At 45.2% G+C, this 27,990-nt stretch overlaps 1 protein-coding gene and 1 long non-coding RNA gene across 3 annotated transcripts in view; one reads left to right on the top strand and one right to left on the bottom strand.

Moving 5' to 3' along the window:
- Positions 1-7,202, top strand: part of Taf3 (TATA-box binding protein associated factor 3) — a 142,490-nt gene extending 135,288 nt beyond the window's left edge. Inside the window, exons 5-7 of one of the 2 annotated variants that reach the window (XM_021156533.1) lie at positions 172-421; positions 3,303-3,409; positions 5,279-7,202. In XM_021156533.1, coding sequence (XP_021012192.1) covers positions 172-421; positions 3,303-3,409; positions 5,279-5,396 — 475 coding nt within the window. In that variant the 3' untranslated portion in view covers positions 5,397-7,202. The remainder of the gene's footprint in view (positions 1-171; positions 422-3,302; positions 3,410-5,278) is intronic. The other variant, XM_029472603.1, reaches the window with a different exon arrangement.
- On the bottom strand, positions 415-15,726 carry LOC115029986. Its single transcript, XR_003835568.1, has 3 exons — positions 15,538-15,726; positions 8,750-8,954; positions 415-616 (listed from the first exon to the last, which is right to left on the bottom strand). It is a non-coding gene; the product is annotated as an uncharacterized LOC115029986 (long non-coding RNA).
- Positions 15,727-27,990: the final 12,264 nt, after the last annotated feature.

The following is a 27,990-nucleotide window of genomic DNA, read 5'->3' as shown; positions in this document are numbered from 1 at the left end:
GAAGCCCGACAACTTGAGTTTGCGCTCTAGAACTCACGTGGTGGGGGGAAGCTGTCTCCCGGCACATTGTCCTCTGACTGTCTCACAACCTATTCTGCTTCCAGAAAAGGGTTTTGAAAGAATTGTTAAATCTATGATGTGTTTTGACCTTGGCTCTTTTCTCCTTGACAGTGTCATCAGCAAAGTGGTACCAGCCCCGGAGGCTAAGCCCGCTCCTTCTCTGAACAGACCCAAAACCCCACCTCCAGCCCCGGTCCCTATTCCTGTGCGAGTGAGCCCTACTCCCCTGCAGCCACCACTCCTCACCCAGGCTGCAGTGTGCCCAGCCCTGATGCCATCCCCAGCTCCTGCCCTCTCTGGAATAGGGAGTGCCAAAGCCCCCGTGAGGAGCGTCGTGACAGAGACGGTCAGCACTTATGTGGTACGTGCATTTCCACAGCATTTTACGGAGGGTCTGTAGTGTTGGCTCTCACGGGTGATGCTTGGCAGATGGGGAAGCATTTCCATTGTCGTTTCAAGCTGCCGACTCCAGACTCTTACGTTACAAAGTTCTCGTTCAGCCACGTAAAGGATGTCAAATTGCACTTGTTTATGTTGATTTGAGCCTTTTCTATACCTAAATATAAGAACACCAGTAAATAACTGTGGTGTTTAAATTCCAGTGGAGTCTTACTAGAGTGAGTAAATTATTAACATTAGTATAATTTATGTATTAGACATAGATCTTATTAGCCAGCTATTATTTCTGAATTGTAGCCCTAATTATCATATTTTATTTGCTGAGATCCAGAATATATAAGAACTTACATCTTAAATAGAATGAACCTTTAGACCATAGGAATTTCTGAGTATCCAAGTGCATTTTCTATTCTTAGACCTAGCTCAGTGGTAGAGAGCTTACCTGGCATGGACAGGACCCTGGGTTTAAGCCCTAGTGCCAAGAGTACGTAATGAAACACATCTCATCCCACTGAGTAACTCTGTGTTGTCCTGAGAGTGCCCTTAGGTATTTCCCTATACTAAATAGTGTCAGATCTTATCCCAACCCCAAATTCAGTCCAATAATGACGTATTTATAAAGATATGTTCTCAAGGCACAGTAAAGAGACACACAAGTAGTTTGTAATGGAGATATTGACACTTTTGAATGACAAGCTCTGTAGACTGTTGAGTTAACCTAGCCTTTGAAGAGATGAATGACTGGGAAGTTGCAGGGCCTGGTGCTATTTGTTATGAGATATCTATATAGTGTGATACATGGGGAGTTTGGAAAAGAATAAATCATTATATATGTGAGACAGTATAAGGAAACAAATATTTTTAAAAATCCTGAATGCATTCAGAGAGTACAGAGACAGGAAAAATGAACTTAAAATTAGTAAATTGGCAATTCAAGACAGAAAACGTGATACAAAAACCTGTGAGGATTCAATTGGTCCATTCCTCAATCAACGGAGCAGTGTAATTGAGGCATCTATCGCCCCCAGGTGAGCTGACCAGGAAAGAGTCTATACTAAATGTCCTCAGCCTCCATCTGTCTGTCTGTAATTAAGGGATTTGTATTAGACTTGGTAATCTCTGTACTCTTGTCTGGCTCTAAAGATTGTGGCTTTCCAGTGGACACTGGAACTGACTTCACAGATGTGACAGCAACTGGGACAGCGCTCAAATGTCTTGTAGTCTAACTAGGCACTTTACAGATAGAGGACACAGAGGGCAATTCACTGCCTGCTAGTGTGCTTTTGACAGTGAGATTCTCATAGCTCCTGTTTCCCCATTTCTAAACTATCGAAGATGTGTTTTAAAAGAACTCAGTACCCTGGAAAATATTGGGTCCTACTGTGGTGCTATAGCAATTTTTTTAATGTATCTCAGAGTCACAAGTCTGCCAATGTCACGTAAGGTCAGCCAGCAGCAGGACCAGCCATGCATGGTGGCTTCACCCACTGGACACCCCCACTTGGGGGACACTGCTGGTTCTTTCCCCATGGTGCAGTATCCCCCAAGTTAGAGCTGGCAGTCAGAGACAGCTTTCTCCACATTCCTCTAGAACAGTTTCAGGTCAAGGTGGATTGCTTTATGGAGACTTTTGAAATAGTAACTTTTGAGTAAGTCCATGCATGCAGCAGACCATACCCAGTCTTGATAAGCCCTCACACAGAAACCCTGGTCGTTCACATATCCAGTCAGTGCAGTACTTAAAGGCATAGGAAGAGGACACCTTGCAAAATCTGTAGTGAATCATATGCTGTCTTACTGTGAGGACAGTTAAAAGTAAGCGTGGCTCGGTGCTCCTTTTCAGTATCCATGCAGTTCTGCTAAGGTGACATTTGGGAAAACCGTCCAGTTAGGAATGCTCCCTGTTGAGACCGAAGTCAGAACTTCCAGAACCCACGGCATTTGGAGCATAATAATAATTTAGTTCCTTGGCCCCATGAGCCTCTTCTTTCCTTCGCCCTTTAGTTGATTGTGCTTTTCTAAAATGTCATAAAGGGAATGGCAAGTTACTCAGTAACAGCTCTTTTCCATCCCTGATCTTATCACCTAGCTCAGGAGAAGGCTTGGCTAATGAGTAATGAGGGAGTGCATGCATGCACACTTGGCTGTATGTGCTGAGCCGTGGCTGAGGAGATACAGAAAACCGAGAGCTTTCAAAACTCTCACTTGCTTCTGCCCGACACACCATGATCATTAGGGGTTTGTGAGAGAATAGGAATTCTCAGATGAAGCCGACTCAGGTGTGTTCCATAGTTCCCAGAGATGACTCTGTGATGCTTTGCTCTTAGTGATTTACAAAGCAGTTTAGAGTGTGCATTAGAAACCTGTCATTCTATCCAGGCACGGCAGCACACACCAGAAATCCCAGTTCTCAGGAGGTAGAGGCAAAGATTGCAGTTCAAAACCAGCCTGGACTATACAGTGACTGCCAAGCCTGCCTGAGCTCATGAGACCTGCCTCAACAACAACAACAAATCCGAGCAGGGTGTTTGAGGGAGAGTGTAAGAGTAGGGGAAACTGAGAGGGAGAGAGATAGGAGTGAGGAGAGAGTGGAGAGGAGGGAGTGTGTGAGGAGAGAAAGAGTGTTGGGAGAAGGAGGAGGAAAACGCTGTTGCTGAATAACCAGATGTTTTCCTCTTTATGGGATTCCAGAACAGAGGTGACTGATGGTCACGTACAACAGTGCTAATGTATGCACCTAGCTTGTTGGTTTATTGTGGACAGTATAAAGCAGCATTCTTATCTGGCCTCTTCTGCTTCTTTCCCCCCACAACATCTGTTTCTGCTCTGCACTCTACCACCAGATCCGTGATGAGTGGGGCAATCAGATCTGGATCTGTCCAGGGTGCAACAAGCCTGATGATGGGAGCCCGATGATTGGCTGTGACGACTGTGACGATTGGTACCACTGGTGAGTGCCCCCCGCACCCCCGAGTGTTAGACAGCAACGCAGGTCCAGCTGGAACAGGCGTCCTCCCCAGCTAGCATCTTAGACGGACTCAGCTCCTGTCTTGACGACAGTCTAATGGAGCCTGCAGAGTAAAGTGACTGAAGAGTTAGTTGTGCTGTTGTTCCAGAGCCTGGCCTGTGGATGCTCGGCTTCAGGTATATACCCTCTCTTATAAAAATACGGAAGAGTGTAGGGTCCCCTCCTCCCTGTCACTGGCACTGGGAGGGGAGCTACAGGACATGTCTCTGTGGGCTTGAGAACAGACTCAGACAGCAGGTTTGCTTCTGAAGCTTACAAAGATGCTCAGCCAAAATGTGTTCAGCTGCATTTCATTCCTAAGCTGCCTCTTCAGTTCTGATGCGTGCTGTCTACGATAGACCCGAGCCAGGTGATCTGGGATGCTGCTAACTTCAGCACTCTAATGCTGAGAATCACAAGTTTGAGACCAGCCTTGGCTACATAGTGAGTTTGAGGTCAACCTGGGCTACCTTAGACTCTTTCCCACCCTCAGCCTCTACTCCCAAATTAAAACGTAAAAGCAAAGCCATTTGCATTATACTATTCCTGATGGAAAGTACAAATAAACTATTTGATCTCACAATTTAGAAGGCATTATATAATATAGCCCAAATACCCAACATTAGTGCAAGAGCCTTTGGGTGAATTTTTGGTACATACATCATTTTTTGTGCTTATTTCTATTGTGGGAGTGGAGCATGCTGTATTGGTTTGCACATCATTTTAGCCCATGGATGTGAAGGTCAGAGAACTACTTAAAGGAGCCAGTTCTCCACTTCTAAGCCCACCATGTGGCTCAAAAGACTGTGTTGTCAGGCATCGTGGCCAGTGTCTTTATCTGTTGAGCCGTATCACCATGTCTTAAAAAAAATAATTTTAAAGCATCAAACAAAGAAGGGATTGATTTAACTCAGTTGGTAGAGTAGTTTCTTAGCATGCAGGAGGAGCCTTAGGGTCCATCCCCACAGCCGCAGAAGCTGACTGTGAGGGCACACACATCCCAGCTCAGGAGGTAGAGGCAGGAAGACCAGGAGGTCAGGGTTATCCTGGACTACATAAGGAGTTCAGGGTCAGCCTTGACTGTACCAGGAAGAAATGACCCCTTTGAAAACATGGCACAAGAGCTGAAGAGCACTGCCTGCTCCTCCCGAGCAGGGAAGTCCCGGCACCCCAGGGTAGCTCACAATGGGCTGCAGCTCCATTGACAGGAGTCAGACATGCTCTTCTGTTCTCAGGCAGCACCAGATACACAAAATGATGCGCAGGCAAAATAACACAGAACACACATAACAAAACGAAACTTTAAAGTCACTTTTTATAGGAAGCATACAGCTTGCAGACCCTGCCTCAGAAAGAGAAAACTATAAACATAAGAAACTCACTGGAGGGCTGGTGAGATGGCTCAGTGGGTAAGAGCACCCGACTGCTCTTCCAAAGGTCCAGAGTTCAAATCCCAGCAACCACATGGTGGCTCACAACCTTCCGTAACGAGATCTGGCGCCCTCTTCTGGAGTGTCTGAAGACAGCTACAGTGTACTTACATATAATAAATAAATAAATAAATCTTTAAAAAAAAAAAAAGAAAAGAAACTCACTGGACTGGAGAGATGGCTCAGAGGTTAGGAACACTGTCTGCTCTTCTAGAGGTCAATTCCCAGCCACCACAAGGTGGCTCAAAACCATCTGTAATGGGATCCGATGCCCTCTTCTGGTGTGTCTGAAGGCAGCGACAGTGTGCTCATAGAAATAAAATAAATAAATCTTTTTTTTTTTTAAAGAAACTTGTTAATGTGCACTTGTTTTGGTGTCTAGGCCCTGTGTGGGAATCATGGCTGCTCCTCCGGAAGAGATGCAGTGGTTCTGCCCGAAGTGTGCCAACAAGATAAAGAAAGACAAGAAGCACAAGAAGAGGAAGCACCGTGCGCACTGACATCAGCGTGGGCAGGACTGCTGCCCTGCACCGGGTCGGGGCTGGGCTGGTTCTGCCATCCTGTCTCCCCCAGGCCCTGTGGGCTTCCAGCGCATCCCAGAGGAGCAAGGACAAGAACATGCCACCTCTCTGGATGCTCCCTCTGAAACACATGGGCCTGAGCTCCCGCAGCATGTTGCTGAAGAAAAGTCCAGTGGAGGGCTGGCCTGAGGGCTGGCACCTCCATCTGCCTATTACCAGTGACAAGTATTAATAAAGACGCCACACATCTGCCCTCTCGATTTCCTTTCTTCTCTCCAGAACCTTTCGTCATGGTATTAGATAAGAAGGTAATGTCCAAATGCCTTGACTGATCGAAGGGCGCATCAGTAGCTACAGTTGGCAAGCCCACTCCCTCCACAGGGAGATAATCAGAAGGAAAGAACGCTCCAGTCACAGCGCTGGAAATATTTTTGTGATGAGAGTATATGAAGCTCCCCACCTCACCCGACTTTTATTACTAACGTGTAAAATGTTCAGGCTTTTGTGAGATTCCTTATATTTTTTAAGAAAAGGGTTTCTATCATGTCCTGTCCACCTCTGTGCAGATTGTTTTCCTTTGGCCTATTTTATACCTTGGTTGCGTTCCCATTCCACTGTGTGAACTGCTGGAGTCCCCCTGCTGCGTGTGCACCCCATCGACTTGTATAAACCTCTTGATACTAAGAAGAACCCCCTCACTGTAAATAATAAATATTTATGAAGTAGTTATTTTTAAAATTTTTTATCGTGTTTAATTCTGGCTTTCTCTGGAATCCACTGCGATTTCAGCCATGTCTGTAATTGCTGCTGTGCATAGGCAAAGAAGAGAGAGAAGGACCCAGAGCCATGACCCTACCCAAGCGCACCGTCCACACAATGGGCGGGTGAGGACCCCAGCAACCGGAAGGAAACAGGCAATTGACATCTCAACTTGATGGTTTGAAACTGTTTTGTTTGTTATATATTTTCTGTAAATTTCTCTCACTTTTACTAAAAAGGACATGTAGTTTCCACAAAAGTAAAAAAAGAAAAAATACTGTAGCATTTGTGTTTATATTGTTTTATTTCTACAGATTTGTTCATGGATATTGTGCTTTAAGGTTGAAATGAAGTATATTATGGATTTTTTTAAGAAAACTCATCAAATTTCAGGGTATCACAAAACTTTATTATATTACTATACTGCCCACTATTTATTTATAAATATCTGAAACGTAAACCAAATGTTTTATTTTTAATGTAAAAAAAAAAACCATCAAATTTAACTTTATTAGCATATTTTAGTGACTTTGGAATAACTATGGACTTTTACTTGATTTTGAAATAATCCCAATTTGGGCATGTGTGAAGGCTGTCTTGAATGTTAGAATGCAGGATTTGAACCTAATACAAATATATGAATAGAAATGTGATTTTTTTTTTTTACTCCCAACTCAATTGATACTAGCATTATAATTACTCCTATTTTAAAACATATAATGTGGTTTCAGAAATGCGGTTCTTGGCGTTGATGTTAAATTGCAGAAAAGTGGGAATGGAGTCAACCTGTGAAGAGTGTGGAAGTCACTACCCCCCTTGTTCTAGAAGCCAGAATTGTCCGTCACCCCCACCCTGCACCCCAAAAAGTATCTATGTTGAGATGTGTCTCTGTTCTTTTTGATTTATTAGAGATCATCCTGAATACTTTATACAATATTTTCACATGCACAAGTATACCCATTAGTGCTTTTTGGAGGAGACAAAGGATGGGGGAAGTGCAAAATAAAGATTATTGGCTGTTTCGTAGTTTGCTTTTCCATTTTCTTGATTTAGGAATTAATTCCCTGAGGCATGGTCTGTGGGTCTGAAGTTGCCACGTCTAAGTGAGCAGGTCGCACTCCTGGAGTAAGAAAGGAGAAGCCTACATAGAACTTCTTCCCCTCCTCCTGTCTGAGAGTCTCCAGCCCACACAACATTTAAGAAGTTTCAATCAATTTTGTTGTCCCTTGCTATTTCATGGTTGCTTTCCTAAATCCAGTCCATGATTTTATAAATGGTCTTTGCAATAATAAAACCAAAGAATCATTTTCAGGGGGCTGGATGGCTCAAGGGATTAGTAATGAAATACAGAGCCTTTCACCTCTAGGTCAGTGAGTCGAATCCAGTCCAGGTCACTAAAGACCCAAAGTTGTCACCATCTTATGACTGCTCAGTGGCCTGTGCAAAATGAACCGGTGGTTGTGGTCTCCATTGGATGACTGTGACACCAACCAAATGAAGTTTAAGAAACTGCTGGGGGGTGGGGGGGACTAGAAAATAAAACATCGATGTTACAAAGAAAAGTTAAAAAACTTGATCAAAATCATTCTCCAGAGAGAGAGAGAGTAAATTATAAACACCACAGATTTCCTGAGAGTGGAGGCAGCTTTCCTTAAATGGTAAAACCAGAAGAGGACAGGACTCAATAGAGGAGGGTGACAGCCAGCCTTATTAAAAAGAGATCAGTGGGATTTGGAGCCAGGAAGATAGGTGTCTCAGTAAGTGAAGCTGGACACACATGAGGACCTGCACTGCCTCCAACAGAGAAAGCTGGGTGTGAAGAGTGTGCACCTATAACCCAGCTCTGCGGAGGCAGACAGACTTCTGAGGCTTGCTGCCCAGCAAGGGTAGCCAACATGGCAGACTCCAGGTTCATTAAAAGATCTTACCGCAACAATAGCAAAAGTGGAGGGCCTGGATAGACAGACAGGTCAGGAGTTAAAAGCTTTCTGCTCTATGAGAGGTACCAAAGTCCACAGAAGTCCAGATATTAGCACCAACAGGAGGCTCACAGCTCCAGACGGTCTGCTTCTCCATGGGCGTCAGCACACAGATAGATGTGCACCTTGCATATACACATAAGCTTTTTGGTTTTGTTTTTTCAAGATAGGGTTTCTCTGTGAAGTCCTGACTATGGTGGAGCTCAGCAGGCTGACTTCAAGCGCCTTTGCCTCCCAAGTACTGGGGCTAAACATATCCACCTCCATTCCTGGTTACGCCACTAGTAACATTAATGGGGAGAGCAATAGAGAAGGATGCCCAGAGGCAACCTCTTGCTTCCCCAAGTACACACACTGTCTATACACACATATACTACATATACTGTAAGGGAAAGGGTTTCACTCTGCAAGGTGAAGGAACTCTGCTCCAGGAATGTGAGTTGCAACAATCTGAAGCAAAAGAATGACAAGTATTTCTCATTAGGAAGGCTAACCATTCCATCTTTAAAGCAGCAGCCTGTTTCCCCTTTATCCCACGCCATCATTTGAACGGCATCCATGCTTTCTAAAGGAGAAGGGAGGTGAAGTACTTACCCTGCCAGTGTTTTATAGAAGGAGACGGTATTCAGGAAACAGATACACAGAGGAACCTGAGCTGCTCACGTGGTGTGATAATCGGCCGTCAGGGACGAGAGTGGCTGGCAAGGCATCGTCTCTGTAGCTGTATTTGTCTTCAGAAGGTGTCTGCCACTAACTACAGTGGGGATCTTTATCCTCCAACTGATGTGTGATTCCAAACCTGGAGAAAATCAGAGGCTGTCAGAGTATTCCGACCATGGGGCTTTTTACAGAGATAAAAATATACTGTGTTACTCTACCATGTCACCCAAACCAGCTCTGTTCTCCCTTCAATGGGATGATTAAACAAGACCTAGCAGCCAAATCAAAGTATAAAATGAACACCGAGATAGGGAAAGCTTCCGCCAAGAAGGCTCTCACCAGTGAGGTTCACTGGACACACAGTTCTCAATACAAATACTTTTACACCCAACCTCCTCCCTCACTGCTGTTCTCTAGAAGTTCAAAAGTCGCATAGTTACTATGGCTGAAGAATGACGGCATGTCATCTTGTATAACAGTACCAGTCATTTCTGTTAGGAAATTGTTTCTTTGGGATGCTTGCATTCATTTATAAAGTATGAGGTGCAGTTGTTACTCCATATGTGCAGGCCAGTTAGTGGTCACTGAAAATGAGAACAGTCCAGGAGCTGGACAGTTTATCCTTCATGTCCTTTAAATGCAACATTTTGCGGCTGGAAAGATAGATCATTAGGTAAGAATTCCTTCTGTAAGATCAAGCGTACCTTAGTTCAACTCAATAAAACTCTATAAAGGTCTCGCACGGCTGGCTGTGTATGCTTATAACCCCAGTGAAGGGCATGGACCAAGGCAAGCAGAACCCCAGAGGTCACTGGGTGGCCAGTCTAGCCAAAATAGCAAGCCACATCAATGTCCTTCTCTGGATTTCACGCTGGTATGCAGGCATGCATACACACAAACACACACAAGCCATACGTACACCAAAAAAAGAAAGAAAAAAATAGAACATTTTGGCAGAGAGTGTGGTAGGGCATGTGCTTGACATGCCCAAAGAAGCCCTGGGTTAAATTATATAATACTGTAATGTAATGTTTTATATATATATACATACATATATATATATGTATATATATATGTATATACACATACACACACATATATATATGTATATATATATATATATATAGTGTGTGTGTGTGTGTGTGTGTGTGTAAACAGCATACAAATGAGTTCTCAAAGTGACTGCTGTTGGCTGGTGACAGAACTCAGCAGGCAATGACACTTGCCACCGAGTCTAAGGACCTGAGTTTGATCCCCAGGGTCCACTTGATTGAAAGAGAGAACTGAGTCTCCTGTGTGCTGTTCTCTGGCTTCCAACAACAGGGTCCTGGCATACTGCTTCTAAATAAGGATGTGAAATCAAAGAAACAAATGCAATGACTGCTGGTCTTCCATCCTCCCTAGATAGATGACTATTTACAGCACAGGACCTGACTTGTTCATCCACTGCCCATTTGAAGGCAGCTCTCACCCAAGGCATAGGTGCTGTCACAACAGAGTCTATATCTCCTGGGTACGGTTGGCTTCTGTGGTCCCATCACCTACACTCTCCCATGGTTTTGCCTTGCTGTCCTCCATGTTCTCTGAGATAAAATGGTTGCAGCAGGGACTATAGAGCTGGGGACCGAACTTGGTTCCAGCAACTGCATCAAGTTTCTTGGAATAGATTTTAACTCCAGCTCCAGAGGGATACAGTGCCTCTGGTCTCTGGGAGCACCTACACTTACATACATGTGCCTACGTGCAGACATCACATATACACATAATTAAGAATAAATCTTAGAAGCCAGGCATAGTGGAGCATGTTTTAATGCCAGCACTTCGGAGGTAGAGGCAAGCAAATCTCTGTAAGTTCAAAGCCACCCTGGTCTATATAGTGAGTTCCAGGAGAACCAGAACTATGTAGTGAAACCCTGGATGGACAGACAGATGGAAGGACAGAAGGAAATAAATCTTGGATTTTTTTTTTTAATGAATGCATCATTTGAATGTGGTAGCATGTACCTATAATTCCAGTACTTCAGAGGTTGAGGCAGGAGCATGGAGAGTTTGAGACTAGCCTGGAGCTGCATTTTAACAATTAATTAATTAATTAAAAATTTTAAAGAAAAAAAGGAGGAAGAATTTCATCAAATTCTAAGCATACTTGTTCCCCCTCTTTTTGGCTAGAGTCTCTAGCTCAGGCTAGCCCCCAAATTCACTGAGTCCCTAGAGCATTTGGGAGCTTCTGATTCCGCTGGCTCCCCTTGGCCAGGCCTGAGCTGACAGGCTTGTGCTACCATGCCCAGCTTATGCAGCGCTGGGGACTGAACCTGGAGTGTCTCACATGCTAGGCAAGAATTTTTTTGTAACTGATTTTTCTACTGCCTTAGACAAGTCAATGATCACCACACACACACACACACAAATATATACAACATTTAGAAGCTCACCAAATGCTCATATGAACAGTCCTCAGAGCTAACGGTAGATGATACAGGAAAAATATAAAATTACAAGTACATATTTTGCAAGATCTAAACACGCTTTCAGGACAGAAGCACCCTTTTAAATGTTTCTACCACATTTATTTATCAATGTATTGTTTTATGCAGACCATGACACACCAGTGTGGGTCGGAGGATGACTTTCAGGCATCCAGAGTCCTTCTATAATGTGGGTGGAACTTGGGTTGCCGGGTGCCTCGGCACTTTGCCGAGGCCTCTCCAACTGTTACTTAGTTAAGCAGCGACCTTAATTAACTAAGCGACCTGTGAGCTTGGACATCAGCGATGCTTTCTGAAGCTTTGGAAACCTCCTGTCTTGGTTTTTGATTCATGAAAATGTTTACCTTAAGCAAAACAACATGACCCTGAAAAATACCATTATTTGTCCTGAATAACCATTGCCAGTTTAAAGGGGTTGATGGTGGTATTGGTCCCTGCTAGAGCTTTAGCTGAGCTTCCTAGAGGAAGCTTAGCCTGCCCATCACATGACCAACTTATGAAGTGACTCTGAAATGATGGTTAAACTTTGCTTTTGCTGGCTTGTAGAAAGTGGGTTCTTTGAAATTGAACTTCGAACCAATTCCTCATCTCCACTCCGTTTTATGTCTTCTCACTCACTCACTCTTTTTCCTGAGGTGAAGTCCAAGCTGACCACACACTCCTGCTCCTCCTCCACTCCAGCTCTTGAGAGGGCCAGCCTCACAGGCTCACCAGACCTGATCACTCTATAAATCGTGGCGTGCTAAATGGCAATGTTCACAAAATTAAGTCGTCAGCAGGAAATGTCCTGCACTCAGTCATTTCTGTATGTATAAGGAAATATTTGTGGTCCCCCTGGAAAGGGTACATCATGTCCTGTAAGAATTTGAAGAACCCATGTCCATTGCTATAAGAATTCACACAGGCAAGATGCCCAAAGGGCATTTACTGCTCAAAACTGGGCTCAGGGGCCAACCCAACGCACCTATGGTCCAGCCTGACCCCTGAGACACAGTGGAAGGAGAGGAGCAGCTCCATCCCCTACAAACAAATCAGTGCAAAACAGAGAAACCTGGATGTCAGGCACACATTTATGAGAAAGAAAACAAAAGCAAGCAAGCAAGCAACCAACCCAGGAGAATAGAGGTGAAGGCACCACAGAAGCCAGTCACACCCGGCAGGTAAACTGGTCTGGTATATCCTTGCCCTCATATCTGTGCTCAGTGTTTGGTTTGGTGTGTGTTGGGGTAGGGGTGGGGGTGAACTGAGACTTGTGCATGTGCAGCATCCTGCTCTAACATCAAACTCTCTGTGTGTCTGTTAATATGCATCTGTTGGGCCTGTGTGTGCCCATGTGCACAAATAAGGAGGCCATCCTAAAAGTGTAATCTTTTTAAAATGCTACATATAATAGCTGCCACATTTAGACTTCTTGTCACCTGTAAAGCCGCACATAGGCTACACATGGGCTGGGGATACAGCTCAGTCAGTACTTTGCTTGCTTCCCACGCCCTGGGGTCAGTCCCTAGCTCTTCACTAACCAGGGATATTGTTGCTGGGTTCTAATCCCAGCACCTGGGAGATAGAGACAGAAGACTCAAATGTTCAAGGCTATCCTCTCTTAAAGAGTTCAGGACTAATCTGCCCTAGAATGACTCGGTCCCCAAGATATCCTTAAATTAATTAATTAAAAACAAACATATGAGCTGGGCAGTGGTGGTGCACCCCTTTGAATCTCTGAGTTCAAGACCAGCCTGGTCTACAGAGCAAGTTCCAGGACATCCAGAGCTATTGAAAGAAACCATATCTTGAAAGGGGTGGGGGTGGGTAATCCCAACTCGGGGGGAGGCTACATAGAGCCTTAACTAATCAATAAGAAAGTATCTTTAAATTGTCAACACAAACACAAGGACACATTCTAAGTCAGGTGACAGCACATGCCTTTAGTCCCAGCACGTACCAGACTAGATAGCTGGTGTTAACATTCAAGATACCAAGCCACTAAGGTGGCTCAGGAGTCAGAGGCAGGAGGAGTTCAAGGTCAGTGGAGCTACATAACAAGAGAACTTACCACATAGCAGCACACCACCACCAAGTTAACGTACAGTGTGTTGGTACTGATGTGTTCTAGTCAACAGTTTCAAAGAACTAAGGCATTGGTTCTCAGAAGAAAAGCTACCATTGGTTTCCTCCATCTTTGACAAGCCCAGTCTGCATTTCCAGTCTGCATTGCCTTGGTGTAGAAGAAGGGAGGGAGGGAGGGAGGGAGGGAGGGAGCTAGAAGAAGAAGAAGAAGAAGAAGAAGAAGAAGAAACTCCAACCACCACAGGCATTCCTTATAGACTAGAGCCTACTGTACTGGTGCCTTCCACACCCCTCTCCTCTCTGGGGATGTGACCATGCAACAGCCTTTGTCTTCTTTACCCTCACTCAATGCAGAGGTTCACAGGTACAACGGAACCTCCAGTGGCAGCGAAAACAGTCTGTCTATAGATAAGCTTTACACCGTCCAGTACAGACACTAGGGATTTTTTCAAATGTTTATTTTATCTATTTATTTATTTATTTGTGTGTGTGTGTGTGTGCTCGAGAGAGCTACCACATACCTATAGGATCAGAGGCCACCTTCCAAGAATTGGGCTCCTCCTTCTACCATGGGAATCGAACTCTAGTTGTCAGGCTTGGCCTCAGGTGCCTTTTACCAGCAGAACCATCTTGGCAGCCCTCAAATGTTCTTAATGTACAAATTGGTGTCACTAAACTGTGTTTCAAATGACTAGAAAAACAACAGAAAAGATCCTCTCGTGGATTCCAAAATACCAATACCTATTTGAGAGTTTCAAGTGTCCCAGGCCACTGAAACAAAGACAGCCCCCCCCCCCCCCGGGTGTCAGTGGATTGTCAAAGGCAATGAAGCAATTTAAAGCAACAGAATCCCTGGTTGTTTTTAAAACTTGGGATTTAGAAATAAGAAGTACCTCAGATCCACCACAAGCAGCTGAGATACATGGATGTTTGACAGTCAGTCTCTGAGACAGGGCTCTAGGTTTGTAAATAGACACACAAAAGACATTTACATAGAAACGTAAAAAGGAGTTTGGGAGAAAGCTCAGTTTGCAATGGTGACCCTGCCCAGACTTGATCCCAGAATACAGCAGGTGGTTGATAGATGTCTACAGTCACAGCACTCAGGACGTAGATGCAGAAGGATCAGAATTTCAAAGCCATCCTTGGCTACACAGAGAACTTAAAGTCTGCCTAGTGTACCTGAGACACTATCAAATTAAAAAATAGATACATTGATAAATAAATATTACCAATGTGCAATAGTACCATTGTACATTGTGTGTGCAACTCACAATTGTTCATATACATCATATACAAAAATTTGGACATTTTTCAAAGATCTAGGTTTGGCACAAACATTGCATCAAACAGCTATCACTTTGAATATATATGATACCCTAGGCAATACCCACAAGACTGGCATGTTTCCAAACACGGGTGTTTCATCCAGTTCGTAAATGTGTTTTCTGAGGACTCAAACTTTAAAAGAAAAATAAAGGTTTCAGAGCAAATATCAAGAGAAGGCAGCTTTTCTTGTTTTCCCTTCTGCCACCAACGAGGTCTAAAAATGTACCACGTCACTGTCAGCTAAACGAACCTTAGCCCAACTTTTAGTTTATCGCCAGGCTTCCTTCATTCTGCAAAAAAAAAAAAAAAACTGGACTCTTAAAGTTAATGGTAGCAAGGGGACCATTGTCTGACTTAGACAAACCCAAGGCAAAAGTGAGAGGAAACTACATTTTATAGAAAGAATCAGTTCAGGGTTTGACAAAAGTGTCAGCGTGTTAAGTTACCAGACTCAGATGAGGGTAGAGCCACATAGAGCCAAAAGAAAAAAAAAAGAAAAAGAAAGAAAGAAAAGAAAGGAAAGGAAAGGAAAGGAAAGGAAAGGAAAAGAAAAGAAAAGAAAAGAAAAGAAAAGAAAAGAAAAGAAAAGAAAAGAAAAGAAAAGAAAGGAAAGGAAAGGAAAGGAAAAGAAAAGAAAAGAAAAAAGGAAGGAAGAAAGAAAGGAAGGAAGGAAGAAAAGAAGAAAAGAGAAACACCCCAAATGAACCATTAATCACGCTGTACCTACGCCAACCTGCTAATCAGAAAGACAAAACAGAGTGCTAAAATGTTGAGGCGCTATAGAAATGCCGCCGAATACAGAACATGAAAGCAAATATGTCAGATTCCCTAACGTCCTGGTACCTGATCTGATGGAGCCACCAGTGCTTTGCCTGAGGTAAGTGGAGACGCTGGCAGGGCAGTCTGTCGCAGGCTTCTAAATAGACTTCTGTGAAAAAACCTCAGTTGGCTATCTCCTGGGATCAGCGTGGCATTTAGTTGCCGGCTGGCCCCAATGAGTTCCAGCCACCCCTGCCGCAAACCCCCCACTGTTACGGAAAGCACCACGTGACCTCCAAGGTCCACCCCTGGGTCTCTGTTTTCAAGGTCTTTCCTGAAAGTTGGCCATGTAGATAACCTGGTTTCCATGCTATTTACTGCCTGGGACGGAGGAAGGGCTGAGCCCAGCCCCTCTGGGATGTGGACTGTGGTTCCAGGGAGTCTAGGAAGTCAAATTTGATGCTTTCAGGACTCAGCTGCCCCATACAATGAATCAAACTGGAGTTTTCTCTGAGAATCCAAAAGCAAACTGAATTACAATAGCTCTTTCTTTGTATACCCCTCCACACAAACACATACACACACCTTTCCTAAAATGAACCTAAAACAGATTTTACCCTGTGATCTAAAAAAAAGGAGTAATTTTTCTATGCTAAGAGTAAATTATTTTTAATATTCTTTTTATTAGCCGAAACATTATTTCATCCCCAGGAACCTCAATTTGTGGCAAATCTGGTTAACTTTGGAAGTCCTGGATCTTCTTCCATCAAAAATTGCTTGTCTTAAGGTTAGGGGAAATTATAAGCTCCCTTCCTTCCTCCCAAACAAAGAGGAAAATGAATGCCTTCTTTAATTAAAAAGAAGAAGAAGAAAAGAGTTTTAAAGATGCCAGGGGAATAATACTTCAGCAGCAGGAAGTTTGCTTGCTTTGGTAACTGGACTGATGAGACACAACTGTGCTTTGAAATTTACATTTTGGGTGAGTTCTGAACGGAGCATACCTGTGAACCGTTGATAAGGCCCTTCCACATTGGCACACATCTTTAGTTCCAGCATTCAGGAGGCAGAGGCAAGCAGGTCTCTGAGTTCGAGGCCACCCTGGTTTGCAGAGCGAGTTCCAGGACAGTCAGGACTACACACACACACACACACACACACACACACACACAGCCATCCTATAAGACCAAAATAAATATAAATCTCAAAATCTTCCCTCCTCCCTCACTCCCTTCTTCCCTCCTTACCCCTCCCCCCTTTTTTTTCTGAGACCAGAAAAGAAAACCCAGCTAACCTCAAATGTGAAATGCCATATCCCTTTGCCTCTGCCTTTTGAGTGTTAGTATCACAGGCGTACACTTCTGTGTAAAAATAAGTATTTAGGGCTGGTGTGGTGATTAGGTTTAATTGTCAACTTGGCACAGCCTTGAGGCAAGAGAGCAACAGGGAAAGATTGTCTAAATTAGATTGGCCGATGAGCGTGTCTGTGGCGGCAGGGATGAGGTGGGGGTGTCTCAAAAGTCATTTTTTTGTTTTAGAATTTTTATTTTATGCATATGAGTACACTGTAGCTGTCTTCAGACACCCAGGAAGAGGGCATCAGATCCCATTACAGATGGTTGTGAGTCACCATGTGGTTGTTGGGAATTGAACTCTGAGACCTCTGGAAGAGCAGTTGGTGCTCTTAAAGGCTGAGCCATCTCTCCAGCCCAGAAGTTAATTAACATAAGAAGCCCTTGTGCACTAGGCAGCAGCACACCTTAGGAGAGGGGTCCTGAACTGTTGAAGAGTAGAGAACTGTTTAAAGGTGAGCACAAATAATCAACAGAGTGCTATACATTTTTACCCACACCCCCCACACCCCGTACCCGTGACTATGGATGCGATGTGACCAGCTGATTCACCCCAACCCACCCCCACCCCCCCATCCCCCGCAGCATCAGCCTCGCTTCCACAATGGACTCTAAACCGAAACTATAAGCTAAAGTAAACTCTTTCTTCCCTGTGTGCTGCACCCTGCCGTGAGGATATTCTATCACAGCAGCACAGATGCAGCTAGGGGGATGGCTCAGCTGCTGAAGGGCAGTTAATTGAGGACCGAGCTCCACCTCCAGACCCGGGAGGCCTGTGCTTGTAATCTCAGCAGTGGGGAGCCAGGTGATCAAGGCCTAGGACTCCTCTGCTAACTTGTTTAGCTGAATTCCCCCCAGGCTGATGAAATAGCAAAAAACAAAAAACAAACAAACAAACAAAACAAAACAAAAAACCAAACAAACAAAAACAAAACCAACCAAACAAACAACCCAAACCAAGGCTGATGAAGCGCTAATGCGGTGACTCAGTCTGTAAAGGTGCTTTGTTGTTAGATTGATGACCTGAGAATGTCCTTCAGCACAGACAGACCCACAGGAGGGAAGGAGAAACTGACTTCACAAAATAGCCCCTGGCTTCCAAATGCAAGCACTGTAGCATGGCTTGCATGTACCAGCTACACACACACACACATTTAACAATGAATTTGGACTAAGATTGCAGCTGACATTGTGCTGTAAAGAAGAACATCTCTGACCGCTGAGCTGTGTTGCAAATGTGAGTAAATAGTGGGGTCTGAGCATAGGGGTCAGAGGTGCAGCACTTGTGTAAAACAGTAGGTCCAATCCATAGCAGTGCAAAACAAAACAGAACAACACAACCGAGCAAACAAAACCCACATGTCTTGAGTGTGTCCTCCTCCTCAGGGCCTCACTGCTAATTGCTGCCTACCCTGCCAGTCCTCTGAAGGCTCCTCTGTGAGACCCCGTGCCTCAGACTTGCTTGAGCCTCAGCTGAGAAGACAGCACATTCTGGAGAAGCTCAGAGGGTCCGACCAGCTCGGAATCTCCACTGAGGGATTAAAATTACTTAGATGTTGTTGTGCCATGATACTCATACAATCACACTAAGAAAAAAGCTTTTCTCTTCATTCAAAAGAGTGAAAAAGGTAGACCCATTTCTAGCCTCTTAAATAAAGTTCCACTTCTTGGGATTATTTATCATGGTTAGTGGTGGCCATCAGTCATGAAAAGTTAACAAAGATCTATTGGGTTTATCTACAGGCAGCGAAACAAACATATCTTGCTCTTCCATTATCTTCATGTTAACAAAGCCCTATCAGGATGTTCTAAGCATCAGCGTTTACTGCCCAGTGGCCCTTTATCAGGATTATATATAGAGAGCCCATCAATTAGTGAGAAGGTTTGTAGATACCTGCCATATATCCATGAGCGAGGATTCCCTCAGCTCTTCCCCCTTCTCCTCACAGACAGATTCTAGTTCTCTATGCGGTATCCTGTTTAACTTCTGGATTTTAGCTCATGTCTGTTGCACTAGTTAAACATCAGACAGTATTAGGTCTGAGCGATGAGCAGAGCTGCTCTTCCTAACATTTCCATGACCATATAGGACCATGGGTCTACATTTCAGAAATCTTGAAAATACACACAGAGCCTGGTGTAGTGTGCACCTATAATCCCAGCACTTTCAAGGCTGAGGAGCAAGGACTACAAATTCAAGGATAGTTTGGGATAATTCCAGACTACCCTGAGCTAAGTACTGAGACCCTATCTCCATAGTAAAAAATCAGAACAAACTTTTAAAAGTGTAGGGTGGAAGGCCAGTTTTGTTGCATATGTTGCTTTTACCTTGTGCAAAAACATTGTGACGCACATTTATTTGATGAAATATACATTATTGATGTAAATACTTTCATTCTGAGTATATATATGGACATGGGGGGGGGCGCTTAGCCACCAAGGTGGCATCTAGAATTTCTGGGGTTTTCACTCATTCTCAACATAGTGTATCTGTATATAGAGCCACCCTTGGGGCTGGAGAGGTGGCTCAGAAGTTAAGAGCACCGACTGCTCTTCCAGAGGTATTGAGTTCAAATCCCAGCAACCACATAGTGGCTCACAACCATTTGTAATGGGATCTGATGCCCTCTTCTGGCATTTCTGAAGACAGCTACAGTGTGCTCACACATACAAAATAAATAAAAACAAATTTAAAACACAAACAAACAAAACAAAACAAAACAAAAAAGCCACCACTGGTCCCCAAAGGTTCACAGAATAAAGCCACCTCTCTTAACTAAAGAAGCATTTCACTGTGACGTGGCCCCACCACTTTTACATGTCCTCCTCTGAGGGCACATCACATTTCACAAGCTTGGTTGAATTATCCATGCCCTTCCCAATCCTATTCTACCAAGCCTCTCTGTCTGTCTATCTGTCTGTCTGTCTGTCTCCATTTGAAATCCTCTTGCTCTTGACACCGTCCAGAACTCTAGGTTATCCTCTGAGAGTCACAGCAGGCTGGCCTCATTATTAGAGTTGGAAAATACCTCTGATTCTGGGCTTCCACTCCATCAGACCAATATTTCAGATAGTTCCTCCTTTTAGTCTTCTTCCCCTTCTTCCTCCTCTTCATTCTCCTCCTCTTCCTCTTCTCTTCTGAGACAGGCTCTGTAGTCCAGGACTTGTAGGCAGACTGACCTTTAACCTTGGGCTTCAGCTCCTCTACCTCCCCAGTACTGAAATTATAGCCACGCACACCACCTTTGGTTTTATGCTATTCAGAGTCAAAGCTACGATCTTGGCATGCCAGGCAAACACTCTGCTGACTACGCCACACCTCCAGCCTCATGTAGATTCTTATTGTATCTGGAATGAGCTAGCTGCTTGTTTTTCTCCATGCTGTACTTGTGAGCATCTTAAAGAAATAGAAAATTCCCTGCCAGCCTTACAGCGTATCAGGATTCCCATTCAGGAAGGATTGATGAATGAATGGATGTTAACATACTTAACTCCATGGATACACTTTAGCATAGGCTGAGGTTTGCTCGAGGGAAACCCAAGGACAACTGGCAGAAGCAAGAACAGGTGTCATGATCAGGAGGACCTCATCACTGATAAAAACACAATGATGTGGCTGGATAGAGAGATGGCTCTGTAGTTAAGAGCAACTGTCTGTAACTCCTGGTCCAGGGGACCTGACACCCTCACACAAACATACATGCAGGCAAAACGCAAATGCACGTAAAAGATAAATAGATGGGTAGATAGATGACAGACAGATAGATGATAAATAGAAAGATAGATAGATAGATAGATAGATAGATAGATAGATGATGGATAGATAGATAGATGACAGACCACAATATACCTTAGCTGGTGTTCTGCATTATTTAACAAGCTAACGGTTAGTTAACAGTGGATTCAAGAATGACACTGCCAGATCCTTTGGTACCTGGGTTGAAAATTACAGTAAAAGGCAGCTTTGGTCTTAGGGGAGAATTCCTTCAGTTCCATTTTTTCCAGGGTCACTCAACAAAGGAGTGTGTAGCTCATGGTACCTAAACCACAAGGACAACTGAGACCCAAAACCGAAAGGAAGAAAGAAAAAAAAAAAAAAAAAAAAAAAAAAAAAAAAAAAAGAAAAGATCTGGGCAAGGGCTGGAGACCAGAGAGATGGCTCAGTGGTTAGATCGGAGCTCAATTCCTAGAATACATGTTGGTCCACAACCGTTTGAATTTCCAGTTCAATGATTCCCCAACCTTTCTAAAACCGTGACCCTCTAACAGTTCCCTCATGCTGTGGTGACCCCTGACCATAAAATTATTTTCGGTGCCACTTCTTTTCTTTCTTTTTCTTAAGATTTATTTATTTATTTTATGTAGCTGTCTTCAGACACTCCAGAAGAGGGCGCCAGATCTCATTACAAATGATTGTGAGTCACCATGTGGTTGCAGGGATTTGAACTCAGGACCTTTGGAAGAGCAGTCAGTGCTCTCAACCACTGAGCCATCTCTCCAGCCCCCTCAGTGCCACTTCTTAACTGTTACTCTGCTACTGCAAGGAGCTCTAACGTAAATATCTGTGTTTACTGGTGGTCTTAGGTGACCCCTGTGTAAGGATCACTTGACCCCTCCACACAGGGGCTGAGACCCACAGGTTGAGAACTGCCACTCCTGTTCCACAGGATCTTAAGTACTGCTGTTACTAGTTTCTGGGCTTGGCTTGGCTTGGCTTGGCTTTGCTTTGCTTGTGTATGACGACAGGTCTTACAGCATGAGCCCTAGGAAGCCCCAAACTGTCCTTGAGTTCACAGCAATCCCCCTGCCTCTGCCTCTTGAGGCCCAAGCCTGCTCCCAAGAATGTGTGGAACACCTCCGAAGTCTCCTTGACTGGGTAGCCTTTCTCCAGTGGTCACTCACCCAGACCCAGGTCTCTGTTCCATCCTGGTCTCAGGGACTTGGGACATTGCTTGGAGCCTCTAAACCTTTCTGTTGGGAGAGAGATTTTTTTTCTTTTCCTGTTCCTCCCTCGCCTCACTTCCTGCCCTCAGCTTCTTCTCCCTGAAACTTGGAACTTCAGAAAGCAGCTTCACCAGACATGAACACCCAGCTTGCTGTTCCAGTTAGAGCAGCTGTCTCCTCACCCCTGCCTCAATTCCCTGTTTGCTCACTGACCTGCACCTGCTTTGGGGAGCTAGAGACCAGCCAGCACCCCAAGGTGTGTCTGCATACCCTTTGCCTTTTGTGTTATTGTACTTGGGAGGAATGTAGATACAGACCCTTCACCCAGGGGAAATGCCACCCCCTTTTTGTCCTGGAACTCCTCTGCTTCAGAGGTTGGAAGTCTCTAAAGATCTGTGCCAAGGGAGTTTTTGACATGCAAGGTTTTGTTTTGTTTTGTAAAGTCTCCAGAGAAAATATACTCCAGTGTGGAGCAGTTCAACCTGTAGAGTAAAAATGGCTTGGGACTAATACAAACCCAGAGTTAGGGGAAGGACGTCGACCCGAGTTTTAGAGTAACTTCCGCCCATCACTTAGGAATCTGGACCACTTCTTTCGACCACCCTGCCCAGTGGCTATGCGTGACGTAGTACAATCTACCCTGGGAGACCTGGTTCTGTTTTGAAGGTCTCGCAAAGAGGTCATTTGGGACATTCCTCTGAGTGTTGAACAACACAAGCACAGAGCACAGCTGGAGCTGTAGGGATCTTTTTAGGAGAGAATAGGGATAGGCCAGGAGGGAGCAGTGGTAGGAATCAGGCTGAGTTTATTGAGACTGAAGGGGCTGGAACACAACCTAGACCCCTGGTGGATCTGTCTCTTTTCTTCCTTTAGCCGAATAAAAGGAGCCCAGCATGGAAAGAAGAAAAGGAAAAGGAGAAGGACCCGAGGGAAGGAGCTAGCAGGTACTGGGGGCTGGGGGGGGGGGGGGAGAGAAGCCTCCACAGTCAGTGACCTTCACAGATTTTGGTGGCCTCACAGACTGAGAATAGAAGTGTTTGTAGATGAAGACTCTCCTGTGATGTCTTTGGGCAGTATCTATAGAGGTATGCCTTGGCAGGTATCTATAGATGTTCTCATTCCTTATAGTCCACTACAGCTACTTAGAGAAGCCTAAACCAAACTTCTGAAGAAGGATAACCCAAGAACTTGCACCCTGGCCAAGCCTTATCGGGAAACTTAAGGCCCAGAATGCCTGGTAGGTGGCTTTCTCCAGAGCTCCAGTGCCAGGTCAGGAGGTACCACTAAACCATCAAGGAGAGCCTCCCCACCCAAGAGGGGGAGGTTGTGGGGTGGGGTGAAGCTGAGAAAATGGGGCAAACCTGGTCTTCAAAGTAGAAGTTCAGGTGGCTTGAAAAGCTAAGTTCCATCTTATCTTGAAGACAACCCCATGGGCAGACAAACATGTACAGAGACCTTTTCTGCTGAGGACTGGTGCCAAGGGCAGAGGACAGTGGCTCAGACCTCTGTCAGTGTTGCTGTGCAAATGAGCTCCTGTGTGGGCTCCTCCACTCTAGGGCAGTTGTTACCAATACAGAACAGGACACGATACCACCCCCTCCCCATAAGTACAAACTAGTATCCGTGTTTGGGTAAGAAAGAGAGAATAAAAGTTTAATAAACGTGTGCTGTGTCGTGGATGACTTTGTGGCGACCTCTGTTGCAAATGGCCTATGCATGCGGAATAATGGCCTCCTTGCAGAGAGGGAAATAGCTTAGTGCTATCATCGTTGCCTCGGTAACCATCAGAGTCCCCATCTAGCAAGAGAGAAATGAGTTATGAAAAGGCTTGAGTGAAGAAGGGATTAACACATGATCCCAGGGACAGTATGTCAATCAAAATCAACTGAGAAATTACACTCTCTATTTGAGAATTTCTCCGGTACCCAAATGGTAGTGAGGTTAGCATTCTCTCTCTCTCTCTCTCTCTCTCTCTCTCTCTCTCTCTCTCTCTCTCTCCCTCTCTCTCCCCTCCCTCCCTCCTTCCTTTTTCCTTCCCTCCCTCCCTCGACCCACACCTCTTTTCAATTTAAGGAGAGGATCAAGTATTCTTCGTGATTATCTTTGATAATTATCCTGAGGTAGGAATAAACTCCTCCGGAGGAGGTGAGACAGGTGCCCACCCACTCAATCCCTTCACAGCTGGTCACCCCGGGTTTCTGTCCTTCCCACTTGCTTCCTTCAAGGACCCCCACTCCATAGTTAGTCTCCCCTGGACTGAGAGATGGGAACCCAAGCCTGAGCCTTCACTCTTGCCCTTCCAAACAGTGCTCTGAGCATAAGGAGGATGAGGTGGAGGCCCTGAGGCGCCTCCCACCATCTATTTGCCCTAGGAATGCACAGGCAATCTAGGCAAGGCTAGTCTCCCTAGCCGATTCCTAGCTAGACGGCTTTCTGTTCTGTGTTTGGGGGGTGGGTGGGAGGGGGGTGGAGACGATTGTGTTGAACACCCCTGCCCCTCAGCTTGGGAGACCTACTCTCTGGGTAGTAACACACACGCCCACCCACGCTGCTTCTTACACACGTGACACCCAGGTCTCAGCACAGATAAGAGACCTTCTGCAGAGCTAAGGAGTAGGCTTGGTGAAAACTGGGGGCTCAACTGGGGGGCCCTGTCCTGCCTCTTCATTCGTTCACTTGTCCGGTTTGCTGCTTGAATTAGGAAGTAGAACACTCAATCTGTTGCACTCCCGCCCCTCCCCAAAGAGAATTTTTCCCCCCAAAACACTTGAAAGGCCAAAGGCTGGCATGAGCCGGAACCTGGGTGGGCAAGAATTTGTGTGCTGGTGCTACTGCAATAATCCTTAGCTCAGGGCTACAGATCCTGCTGAGGTGGGATGGGAGAACATTTGCGTGAAGCCTAGCACCCTAGGGCTACAGCAGGGGGTGAGCTTCTGAGACTCTGTCTGGTCAGGGACTGTAGACCGACCAGGTAGGTTGGTAGTGGGACTAGGTAGCTCAAGTGACTCTGAATGTGGAGCGGGACAAGAGTCAGCCACACACCACTCCCCATTTCTCTTCTAGCCACTCAGGCCGCCTGAGTAGCCTTGGCCATCATCTTGTATAATTCTTTCAGTTAATGGAAGGGGAAACTGAGACCTGGAGGTGATATAGGTTTTTAAGCCAGGGTTGTGGTAAAAGCCCAGGTTTCTGAACCTGGAAATTGGTCTCATTTAAAAGAAAAGAAAAGGAAAAAAAAAAAAAACAAACAAACAAACCCAAAAACAAACTTGTAAGGGAACTTTGTCTGAGAGCTTTAACCTTAGTCTGTGAAGAGGTACGAAATCTGAGGCAAGGCCAGCCTGGCTCCTCCCTCAGTCCTGCTCTCTCTGAGCAGTCGCCTTAGTGAGTGATTCCCACCATCCATCTCTGCGCGCACCGGAGTGGTGTGCCCATCCACCCATCCATCCCTGAGCCCTCCCCTCCCCCGCAGAGTCCCACACAAATTTCCAGCCCCGAGCGTCCCATGGTTAACTAAATCGCCTTGACCTGGGCGCTATTTGATATTTGCCTCTTTGACACTCATTTAGGAGCTCGCAGCGGTAACGCAGACATTGGACAAGTCCAGCCTGAAACCGAAGCCTTATGAAAAAAGGAGATGGGGAGAACCTGATAGCTGGAAACTCGTTTCTCCAAAGGCTTTCGGGACATTTTAGCCCGGCTCCAGGTCCGCGGAGCGCCAGGGCGCCGCCAGTGCGGGTGTAAATGTTAAATGTTAGCTATTTGTTCCGATGATTGCCATGAAAATCGACTCTTTCTTGTCTTCTTTTTCGCCCCCCCCCCATTTTCTTTCTTTCCCTCCCCGTCTCCGGATTCCCACTGATACCACTACAGCCAGTGGCTCCCGAAAACCATCTTCCCTCCTACAGCGCAGTCCCTCCCAAACTTCTAATTTGGAGACAAATAACAAGGGTGAGGCCACAGGGTAATTTTTCTGGTTTTGTTCTACTTTGGAGGCAACACTATGTATCTATTCTTCCTAGTTCTCTGTACCCTCCCCCACTCCCACCCCACTTCCCTTAGCGCTCCCATTTCTTGGGAGTGGGGCTGGGAAGACTGTAAGCAATGTTCTGGGGAGGGGGGCCAACTAATGGATGAGAAGATGAGAGAGTCACTTAACAGGAAACTTCCCATTTCCGCTTAAGGGTAGCGAAGACTTCCTACTCAGCCTTCCCCCTTGAAGAGATCCCGGGCCTAGAGTTGAGGCTGGCGACAAACTCACACTCCCCACAAGGTGTCCATGGCTCAGGTCTCCATCCAATCTCCTCTATTATTTAGTGCACTCTGCATTAAATAATAACGATTTAACATAGACTCTCTCCCCCTTCCTGAATGGTACCCCACCTCCACCCCGATGTACCCCAAATCTCCATTCACCGCATTGGCTCTGCCGGTACCTACACCTTTCTGCAAAGCGACCTTTCCCATTCGGATAACTGTAAGCTTCATTTCCGCACTCGCCCTTCTCCCCCAGGTCCTCCTCCCCTTCCTTTCTCCCTCCTTAGAAGATTTTGGTACCGGTAAGATAAGATATTCAACCCTCTATCGGGAGTCCTGTGATATTAAAGATCAAACGTGGCGTCAATAGAAGGACCAAATGCAGGGGGAAACAAAAGGGGGAGCTGGGAGATGCTCATCAGCTAATTACAGCTGCAAATATTATGCAAATTTATCTTGGCACAGAAATGGAGAAAGCGAGTTTAAGTGTGGAGATAATGCCGGAAAATTGAATGTTCATCTGGGCATGGGAAAGGGCCCAGTAGGCTCCAGCAGTCTGCCGCATCTAGGGAATCTGCGTTTCCAGGCTCCTATCAGATCATCTGCACTTCGATGGCTGAGGCTGAGAAATTCATATTACTTATAATTGATACTTGAAATTCTTGGAGGGATTTGTCATAAAGGAAGGAGAGAAAGAGAGAATTGGAGAGGGGGAGGGGACTGTGGAGAAGAAAGAGAGGAAACTAGCTGGATACCAAGTACAGACTTAGAACTCTGAGGTCCACCATAACAAGGAAGGAGGAGAACTGGTGGATAACGGAGAGATAAGCCAGACACCCTGTGTCTTCTTCTGTATAAACCTAAAACTTGGTAATTGTTTACAACCCAAATCCAAGTTTTAAAGAGACTATAGTTATTTGACTTCCTCTTTTTCTAAAGGGTGTAGGTCATGCTCAGGAATTGAGACTTGAATTTGAGATGAATGAGAATCCTGGGTAACACCACTGTGGGGGGAGTCAGGACCACTCCAGGAATGACTAGAAGGATGCTCCCCCCCCCCTCCGCCCCAGAACTCATTTCTGCTCCTGCCTCCCGCTGTGTACACCATCTCTCCCATCACTGCTGGCCACTTCCACAGGATTGATTCAGTCCCCTCAAGAACTATCTGGGGCCTTATAGTCCCAGAAACAGACTGCAAATTCTCACACTGTAAGAAGTAAATCTTATGTGTAGGATAAGAAGAAAACAATAGGAATCATGGGAAATAACTTTATGGAAAAGTTCCCCACCCACCACAAAATCTTCCTAGAGAAACAGGCATATGTCAGGGGAGGGGTTCTGGAATTCTGGAACTCAGACAATCCGTATTCGGGTGCAAGTCATCCAATTACCAAGAAATTACCATCTGACGTCAGGAGAAACAATTGGAGAGTGAATATGTATGAATCTTCTCTCATTCGTTTACATATTCCCTATGATTATTTGATCCAAACAACCAGAAAGCAATCAACAAGCACAGAGAGCTTAAAGGGTGAATGACTAAGGACTCTTGCCCATTCTGGGGGTGGGGTGGGGGCGCTAAGCGTGGATATCCATAAGTACTGTCAGACACTGGGAGGTGGGAGGGGCTGCTGCCTTAGTCTTGGACTCTTGACATCTGTCCTGTTCAGAGCTGAGTGATGCCTGTTGCATTTTGATGGCTTTTGTTCTTTTGGTGTTAGGATGAGAGACAAAAGAAAACAAAAATGCCAATTATTGGAACTAATTAGCCATTAAATGAGATGTGCCCCCCTTCTCTCTAAAATGGAAAGAAGTTGATATGAGTGGGTGAGTGGAGTGAAGGAGGAACCCCCCACCCTCACACCCACCCCCACTTAAGAAAATCAAACCTGTGCCTGTTCTGCATGTGTCAACAGACAAAGCCAGGCAAGCTGAAAGCTGAACGTGTGTGTGTGTGTGTGTGTGTGTGTGTGTGTGTGTGTGTGTG

This window comes from Mus caroli, chromosome 2 (genome assembly GCF_900094665.2).
Source record: "Mus caroli chromosome 2, CAROLI_EIJ_v1.1, whole genome shotgun sequence".
Taxonomy (NCBI): domain Eukaryota; kingdom Metazoa; phylum Chordata; class Mammalia; order Rodentia; family Muridae; genus Mus; species Mus caroli.
The sequence above is the reverse complement of the archived record's forward strand: the minus strand, read 5'-3'. Positions and strand labels throughout refer to the sequence as shown.